At 43.0% G+C, this 9,750-nt stretch overlaps 1 protein-coding gene across 1 annotated transcript in view; it reads right to left on the bottom strand.

Moving 5' to 3' along the window:
• Positions 1-5,735: 5,735 nt before the first annotated feature.
• The window catches only part of LOC112256393 (ecto-NOX disulfide-thiol exchanger 2), a 217,392-nt gene continuing 213,377 nt past the window's right edge, over positions 5,736-9,750 (bottom strand). Inside the window, exon 16 of the mRNA XM_024429624.2 lies at positions 5,736-6,668. Coding sequence (XP_024285392.1) covers positions 6,537-6,668 — 132 coding nt within the window. The 3' untranslated portion in view covers positions 5,736-6,536. The remainder of the gene's footprint in view (positions 6,669-9,750) is intronic.

The following is a 9,750-nucleotide window of genomic DNA, read 5'->3' as shown; positions in this document are numbered from 1 at the left end:
ATTGAGCACACAGTCATGCAATCTCCATAGAAAACATTGGCAGTAGAATGTAACTTTCAACGTGGCACCGTCATAGGATGCCACCTTTCCAACAAGTCAGTTCGTTAAATTTATGCCATGCTAGAGCTGCCCCGATCAACTGTAAGTGCTGTTATTGTGAAGTGGAAACGTCTAGAAGCAATAACGGTGGAGAAGGAATAATGGTCTGGGGCTGTTTTTCATGGTTCGGGCAAGGCCTCTTAGTTACAGTGAAGGGAAATCTTAACGCTACAGCATACAATGACATTCTACATAATTCTGTGCTTCCAATTTTGTGGAAACAGTTTAGTGAAGGCCCTTTCCTGTTTCAGCATGACAATGACCCCACGCACAAAGCGAGGTCCATACACAAATGGTTTGTTGAGATCGGTGTGGAAGAACTTAGGCTCATAGCCTGTGGCAAAAATGAGGGGACGCGAACAACAGGTATAGGCCAATTGAAAATGTTCTTTATTGTAAACAAAACTATTAACTTTAAACTAAGAAAAAGGAATGAGGTGTGGAAGTATCATAATGTAAGGTGTATGTAAAGTGCATGGATTCATGAATCTGTGTGTGTGAATGACTGAGTGAAAACTACAAAAGAACAAACAAAACAGGTTCATACCTGGAGGAGCAGAGAGAGAGGTGATTAGTGACAGTTTAAATACTCTGATCCCAGGTGACTCCAATCACTAACGACCCTCCTCTGCCTGCAGGAGGATCCGCCCCTGCAATGCAGAGGAGGAGCCGTGACAACTGGCCTGCACTGAACCCTGACCTCAACCCTATCGAACACCTTTGGGATGAATTGAAACGCAGACTAATTGCCCAACATCAGTGCCCGACCTCACTAATGCTTTTGTGGCTAAACGGAAGCAAGTCACCGAAGCAATGTTCAAACATCTAGTGGAAAGCCTTCCCAGAAGAGTGGAGCCTGTTATGGCAGCAAAGGGGGACCAACTCCATATTAATATCCAAGATTTTGGAATGAGATGTTCGACGAGCAGTTGTCCACATACTGTCGGTCATGTAATGTATACTTTATAGTGCTTGAAGGGGAAGCAGAAAGCCCAGTGGAGTGAGGCACAGATCAGTGCCTGTCTTTCTGTATCTCTCTGTCTAAAGGGCACCAAGAGCCTGCAACTTCAGCTCCTGCAAAATAGAAATTAAATTAATGCTTTTGTTTCCAAAACAATCTATGCTCCCTGTATGTTTTGTATGGTATTTTTATTTGTATTTATTATGGATCCCATTAGCTGCTGCAGCTACTCCGTTCCTGGCATCCAGCATTACAATACATTCACAACAGATTTCAAAACACATTAAGGTGTGCCCTCAGGCCCCTACTCTACAACATAAAATCAATGTGTATGTTTGTGCAGTGAGTATGTTGTGCGTTTGTATGCATGTGTCTGTGCCTATGTTTGTGTTGCGTCACAGTCCCTGATGTTCCATAAGATGTGTTTTTATCGGTTTTGTTAAATATAATTTTACTGCTTGCATGATTTACTTGATGTGGAATGGAGTTCCATGGCTCTATGTAGTACTGTGCTCCTCCCATAGTCTGTTTTGGATTTGGGGACTGAGCTGTGTGCCAGTAGTTCAAACAGAAAGCTTGATGCATTCTCACAAATACATGCAGTGATGAAGTCCATCTCTCCTCCACTTTGAGCCAGGGGAGATTGACATGCATATTATTAATGTTAGCTTTCTGTGTACATCTAAGGGCAAGCCGTGCTGCCCTGTTCTGAGCCAATTGCAACTTTTCTTAGTCCCGCCTTATGGCACCTGACCAAACGTCTGAACAGTAGTCCAGGTGCAACAAAACTATTTATTTTCATTTAACCTTTATTTAACCAGGCAAGTCAGTTAAGAACAATTTATTTGATGGCCTACCCTGATGATGGCCTACCCTGATGATGGCCTACCCTGGCCAAACCCTAAACCGGATGACGCAAGGACAATTGTGCGGCGCTCTATGGGACTCCCAATCGCGGCCAGTTGTGATGCAGCCTGGAATCGAACCAGGGTATGTAGTGACGCCTTCAGCACTGAGATGCAGTGCCTAAAGCTTTATTATGGACAGACTTCTCCTCATCTTAGCTACTGTTGTATCAATATGTTTTGACCATGACAGTTTTACAATCCAGGGTTACTCCAAGCAGTTTAGTCACCTCAACTTTCTCAATTTCCACATGATTCCATACAAGATTTAGTTGAGGTTTAGGGTTTAGTCCCAAATACAATGCTTTTAGTTTTTGAAATATTTAGGACTAACTTTTTCCTTGTCACCCATTCTGAAACTGCGTGTATAGTGTTGACTCATCAGCATTTCTAGACAAAATTGCTTTACTCAAAAAGCAAATGGAAGATATGGCAATATTATCCACTGTTCTCCTCAGTAATTTTCCATCCAAATTGTCAGGCCCTGGTGGCTTGTCATTGTTGAGAGACAACAATTTAAGTAGTTGGAAAAGTAGGTTTTGTGATGAATGAGCCATCTGATTCATTGAATGATGGAGTGGAGTTTACGTTTTGCCCAAGATTTAATTTCAGTTTGCTCTAAAGCTTTTTACTATCATTCTTGGTAATTTATTTTTGTTTCATTGTGTAGTTTCTTCTTTTTATTCAGTTTAGTCACATGATTTCTCAATTTGCAGTACGTTTGCCAATCGGTTGTGCAGCCAGACTTATTTGCCATTTCTTTAGCCTCATCCCTCTCAACCATAACATTTTTCAATTCCTCATCAATTTAAATGTTTAAATGTTTTTACAGTTGTTTTTTTAATGGGTATTAGTAACTGGGATAAGCAATTTCATAAATGTCTCAAGTGCAACATCTGGTTGGTTCTCATTACACACCACGGACCAACAAATATTATTTGCATCAACAACATTTGAATCACCTCTTATACACTCTATTAGGCCCAGCGTTTGGAACTTTGGTTTTCCTAGATACGGTTACTATATTGTGATCACCACACCCAATGGATTTGGATACTGCGTCCAAGCGAATTTCTGCAGCATTAGTAAAGATGTTGTCACGAATCCCGCCGAAGATGGTGCCTCTTCCTGTTCGGGCGGCACTCGGCGGTCGTCGTCGGCCTACTAGCTGCCATCGATTCCCTTTCCTTTTGTTTCTGTTAGTTGGGTCTAATTGGTTACACCTGTTTTGAGTTTAGTTTTGTTTGTAGTTTAGTTTTATTTAAGGGCAATAGGCCCGCTGGTTATTGTGCAGGCTTGTTCTCTGTTTTATGGTGTTGGTTGATTATTGTGATCTCTATTTTTCCGGACAGTTTAGTCCTGTTTATTTGGACGGGTTGTTTCATGCGCCCTTGTGTTTTGCATGTCCGCTTTTCCGCTGTCATTGGAATAAAAGATCCACGTACGGAACTACCTGCTCTCTGCACTTGACTTCTCCACCCACCATTCATAGAAGTCATGACAGATGTGATCAATACATGTAGATGATTTCATTCCTGTGCTGTTTGTAATTACCATGAGTAGGTTGACTGATAACCTGAACCAGGTTGCAGGCACTAGTTACAGTTTGAAGCTTTCTCTTTAGTGGGCAGCCTGATGAAAGCCAGTCAATATTTAAATCATCCAGAAAATATACTTCTCTGTTGATATCACATACATTATCAACCATTTCACACGTTATCCAGATACTGACTGTTAGCACTTGGTGGTTTATAGCAGCTTCCCCCCAGAAAGGGCTTTCGGTGAGGCAGATGAACCTGTAGCCATATTACTTCAGCAGTATTTAACATGAGATCCTCTCTAAACTTTAGAGGAATGTGGTTCTGAATATAAATGGCCACCCCTCCACCTCTGGCATTTGTCTTTTCTGTATATCTCATAACCATATATTGCTACCACTGTATCAAGGTATTATCTAAGTTTGTTTCAGAGATTGTCAGAATATGAATGTCATCTGTTACTAGCAAATTATTGATTTCATGAACCTTGTTTCTTAAGCTACATAAACTCTACATAAAAAAATAAATGTCCTCTCACTGTGTGTAAATATTTGTATGAACATAACAAGATTCAACAACTGAGACAAACTGAACTGAAGTTCCTGAGACAAAGATATCCCTGCCGACCAAACCCTCCCTAACCCGGACAACTCTGGGTTCGAGCCCAGAATCTGTCGCAGCAGGCCGCGACTCGGAGGCCCATGGGGTGGCGTACAATTGGCCCAGGGTCGTCTGGGTTAGGGAAGGTTTGGCCGGCAGGGATAACTTTGTCTCATCGCGCACTAGCAACTCCGGTGGCGGGCTTCCTCCGGTGTTTCCTCTGGCACATTGGTGCGGCTGGCTTCCGGGTTGGATGGGCATTGTGTCAAGAAGCAGTGCGGCTTGATTGGGTTGTGTTTCAGAGGACGCATGGCTCTCGACCTCCGCCTCTCCCGAGTCCGTATGGGAGTTGCAGCGATGAGACAAGACTGTAACTACTACAAATTGGATACCACGAAATTGGGGAGAAAAAAGGGGTAAAAAAAAAAAGAAGTTTTTAAAAAAATATATATACCTAGGGATTAGAAGAATACTATATAGATCCATATATAATACACTACACACATCTCCACTCTGCTCTATGGTTCTGCCATATGCGTGTTCACTCTTCCCTTTTGGACCCATCTTAATAATACATGCCAAGACAAATTTAATATGTATAGAAGGGAGTCTTGCAGGGGGAAAACCAACTCAATACCTATTATTAATTCAGGTAGGATGGATGGTGTTCTGACAAGCTCGTGGACTTGATGTTCTATACAGAAGGCCTTAGGAGAAGGCGCAGGCTGATGAGCGCAAATCGTGTGTCGTAACATTTGGTTTCCCCAAGCAAAACAGGGGAAGAGCGCGTGCAGACAAATTGCATTTGGAACGCTCTCGCTGGCTTTTGGGAAGAACTTCCAGGTCCTTGCTGCCAGGATTCAACTGGAGGGGCAACCTCTATTTTGTTATAAAACTGGCTTCTATAGACACACACATGTATGTATGCTCACCCAGACAAGCACATATTCTCACACATGCAGACATACATACACCTGCCTCTATAATTAGATAATTAGTAAAAATAAAAATAAACTGTTTTATTTAACCTGTATTTCACTAGGTAAGCCAGTTAAGAACAAATTCTTATTTACAATGACGGCCTACACCGGCCAAACCTGAGCCAATTATGTGCTGCCCTATGGCGCTCCCAATCACAGCTGGTTGTGATACAGCCTTCATTAAGTCTGTATACTTCATTAAGATGATCCCAAGAGTGTGTATCTCTGTAAGTCTGATGATTTGCCTTGGCCAGAGCTAAGAGGGAAGAAAACCAGCATCACAAAAGGTGGCCTCAAGTCACTTACGGTCTCAGGCATCTCTCCAGTTATGGCTGGCCACAGGCATAATGGAGTGTAGCAGTTGCGTTTTGCTCTGTGTGTGTGTGTGCGCGTGATAGAGTGTGTGTGTATGTATGTGAGAAAAGAAGAGAGCGAGAGAGAGAGAGAGTGTGTACCTCTGAGACTTCATGTCCGGAGGCTGGCAGGCTGAAGGTTCCTCATGTGGCTGGGGACTTGGATTAGCAGTTTTACTCACACTCACACTCATGCTACATACCACATCTACACACATTGCATATACAAGCAGCTTACCGCTATATAGCCTAAGCGCCAGTGAGAAGAACTCTATTCAATAAAACTCTATTCTCAATTCTTCAGATTGCTTTAATTTTTTATTTAAAAATATCATCCAAGCATTTACAGAGTAGTAAAACAAATCAATCTATGCAACTGTTAACAGCCTTTACAGAAAATTAAGAAATATATTGATTTTTATTCATAGAATTATAAAAACAAGGAACAAAAAAAGAGAGAGAGAGTGAGAGAGGCCAGAAGGGTGGGAGGTGGAAAATGTTCAGCAGATCCTGATAACCTCCTTGGATAGCATTCCTAGCTGAGTGACAGCAGGCTTAACCAATTAGAGGCTCTGGGAATGGTCTGGTCCGCCCATGTGAAGGACAAACAGCCAATGCCCTGGCGCCTTCGGACTGATACTCCTTTGGGACTCCCAATGTGGTGTTCTATCCCATGAGGCTTTGCAAAATTGGGCACAGAGAAGAGCATCGTGGATTTGGTGGTGTTATAGAGATCTCCATCACCCTGGAGACGAGTCACCCTCTCTGTCACCCATACAGAGAGGCTGTTTCCTCAGTGTCACAGCCTGCTCTGCAGCCTGAGCTCTATGTTTTTACTTCTGCGTCCTAATAATACAGCCAGAGCTCTATGCCAGTGTTTCTCAACCTTATTTATACCTGGGACCAGCAAACTGTTTACATTATAACTAGCTCTTAAGAACTGACTAAACCAAGGCCAGTTAACCATCGCAGGGACCGGTGAGCAACGTCTCAGGGACCAGTACCGGTCTCCATAATACAGTGTCCTAATAATTCAGCCTGAGCTCAATGCTGTTTCTTCTGTGTCCCTGTGATGTCCTCCTCCGTGTCCCCGTAATGCTCTATGTGATCATGATGCCTTCGAAGCCACAGAACTTCCAGCGTTTCTCCAGGCTGGCGCCTACCCCCGTCAACTCCTGTCTGAATGTACAGGGCAGCCGACCCAGTAGAGCATCCACCTCCCCTGTATTTATCTGAAACACACACACACACACTCAATGTAAATACACAAATTTGATAAATACACTCCCACATGTACAAACACAATACAACGTTAACACACAGATCTGACACACACTCCTACAAACTCAAAAAGAGCCACACATCTCTGAAAAATGGATCTGATTGACAAACAATAAACACACCCACACACACACACACACCCACACCCACACACACACACACACACACTATACATCACAAACCCACACCTACATATGCAATAGCACCACATTGGCATATAGCATCACTTTAAAAAGGTGAGATTACACAAAACAATGACAGCAGGAAGCACTGTATAATTTTATGCAGAGAAAAAACACATTTGTAAGAACCAGATTGGTAAACCTGTCAGTATGCATTAAGCATTAGCGTAGATATGTGTGTATCACCATTAACAATATAGCAGTGCATCATGAACACAGTAGATAAGTAGAGAGTAATGTTGTTATTGGTGAATTCAGCCAGTACTGTTGACAAAGCCCTGTGGTCTTGTTGTGTGGTGTTACAGAGAGGTAGCGTGGGAACAAAAACATCCTCAGACAGAGTGGAAAAGCCAAAAGGATAGAGGAATGAGTCAGTGTGGTGAAGGCGTAGAGGTTTTAATGAGTTGGCGGGGGGAGTGGTCATACAATATATTCACGAGGGCCTCCTCATGGAGGTAGCAGTAAGAGTAGTCATGTCTAAAGGCCTCAGGGTGGAGGTGGTCTGGTGGTCCCATAGTCCTTTATCTGATGGCCTCATCATGGAGGTATAGTGAGAGTGGCCATATATTATATCTGAAGGCCTCCTTGCGGTGGTGGCAGTGAGTGTAGTGGTCATATACACCGTGTACAAAACATTATTTTGTCCAGCCTGATTTAGGCAAGGCATGGCTACTATGCCCCTCTGGGTTTCCACCAGCCATGTTATCGGATAGAGGTTTGGGTCGGCACGATAGATCGAAAAGAGACATTCATACACTGAGTGTACAAAACATTAGGAACACCTTTCGTTGGGGCATGGACTCTACGAGGTGTCGAAGCTTCATGTTGACTCCAATGCTTTCCACAGCTGTGTCAAGTTTTCTGGATGTCCTTTGGGTGGTGGACCATTCTGAATACACACAGGAAATTGCTAAGCTTGAGTTCTTGACACACTCAAACTGGTGCTCCTGGCACATACTACCATACCCCGTTCAAAGGCACTTCAATCTTTTGTCTTGCCCATTCACCCTCTGAATGGCACACATACACAATCCATGTCTCAATGATTAAAAATCCTTGTTTAACCTGTCTCCTCCCCTTCGTCTACATTGATTGAAGTGGATTTAACAAGTGAAATCAATAACGGGTCCAAACATTTCACCTGGTCAGTCTATGTCATGGAATGTTTTGAACACTCAGTGTATGTGGTTGAGAGAAAGGAAAATAATCTCTCTGGCAGATGACAACAGAGGTGAGAACCAAGGAAGGCCCCTGAGGAGCCCGACATGTGGAGATGGGTGTTTAAGCGAAGCGTCAGAATAAATGAAACAGCTCAGCTCTGTCAGGGAGAGACAGGAATGATCCAGATCTAACAGGTCTCAGTGTCCAGGGAAATTACACTCAGACACTTCCTCAAGAACACTGGGGATGCAAGGAAATGTCCTATATTCATGTCTATGGTAGCTATAGAGATTGGAGGCAGTGGGACTTGCCTTTGCTTCCACCCCAACTCTAACCTGGGGATCAGCATCATGAGAGGGGCCTTCCTGCACCAGGGGGATCAAATTTGATGAGAAGGATCTGGCTATGTGAGGAAACTCTTGCTGCACGATGGGGCTCTGCTGTCAAAAGGGGATGATTCACATTTCATTTGGGGGAGGCTGACTGCACCAGGGTGCTCCAACTGCACCGTGTGGCCCTGGAATACATCAGGACAATACTGTATGACAGCCCAGTAGGGGTGTTTATTCCAAGTTTGTGCTCTGTGTGTGTGTGTGTTGTGCCAGGATGGCTCTATTGCTCAGCTTGCTGTGTGTGTGTGTGTGTGTGTGTGTGTCTGTGTCTGTGTGTGTGTGTGTGGTGCCAGGATGACTGTGTGTGTGTGTGTGCGTGCTTGCATGTGCATGCAGGAATAGTGCGCCAGGATGGCTCCTGCTGCTCATCATGACATGCTGCGTGTGTGTCAGTAGCTAGATTTTTCTACGAATGTTCAAAAATCTGCATTAAAAAAAAAAAAAATGCATTTTCCACCAGAGATTTCCAGCAGACTTTTTGCATATAAAAGGCTGTGATTGATGACGTAGTGCACATTAAGACAATTTTTGTGGTTAAATTCCCATGTACTGAATAAAAAAACACAAGTTAAATGGGTATCCATCGCGTTTTCAACTCTACTGATGGTTTTGTCACAAAAGCTGTTATGTAAAATAGCAAATGTGCCCACTCTGGTCTTGGCATGTGTGCTCTAGCCAACAGCTCGCAGAGCGGGTATGCTACCTACACAATAAGATTATTATGGATGAGATCATTTGTATTTGTCAAACGGCAGCCAAGCATCGATCATCATGTCACCAGAATAAGACCCTTGATACATGCATATTCACCACCCTGTAAAGTTCATCATAACTTATTTCATCTGTAGCCTAATAAACCCGAGTCATAGTGGGAGGACCACACAACATATCATCGCATCACTCCAAGTTTACTTCCATGTGATGGTTATCATATCAATATTTGCGCATAAAGGCGTTTCCACCGCCATTTCTCACATAATACATTTTACCAACAGAAGAATATGCCTCCAGTTCTCGCATAATACACTGCTCAAAAAAATATAGGGAACACTAAAATAACACATCCTAGATCTGAATGAAATATTCTTATTAAATACTTTTTTCTTTACATAGTTGAATGTGTTGACAACAAAATCACACAAAAATTATCAATGGAAATCAAATTTATCAACCCATGGAGGTCTGGATTTGGAGTCACACTCAAAATTAAAGTGGAAAACCACACTACAGGCTGATCCAACTTTGATGTAATGTCCTTAAAACAAGTCAAAATGAGGCTCCGTAGTGTGTGTGGCCTC

This window comes from Oncorhynchus tshawytscha, linkage group LG08 (genome assembly GCF_018296145.1).
Source record: "Oncorhynchus tshawytscha isolate Ot180627B linkage group LG08, Otsh_v2.0, whole genome shotgun sequence".
NCBI classification, from domain to species: Eukaryota; Metazoa; Chordata; class Actinopteri; order Salmoniformes; family Salmonidae; genus Oncorhynchus; species Oncorhynchus tshawytscha.
This window is presented reverse-complemented; position numbering and strand designations above follow the sequence as displayed.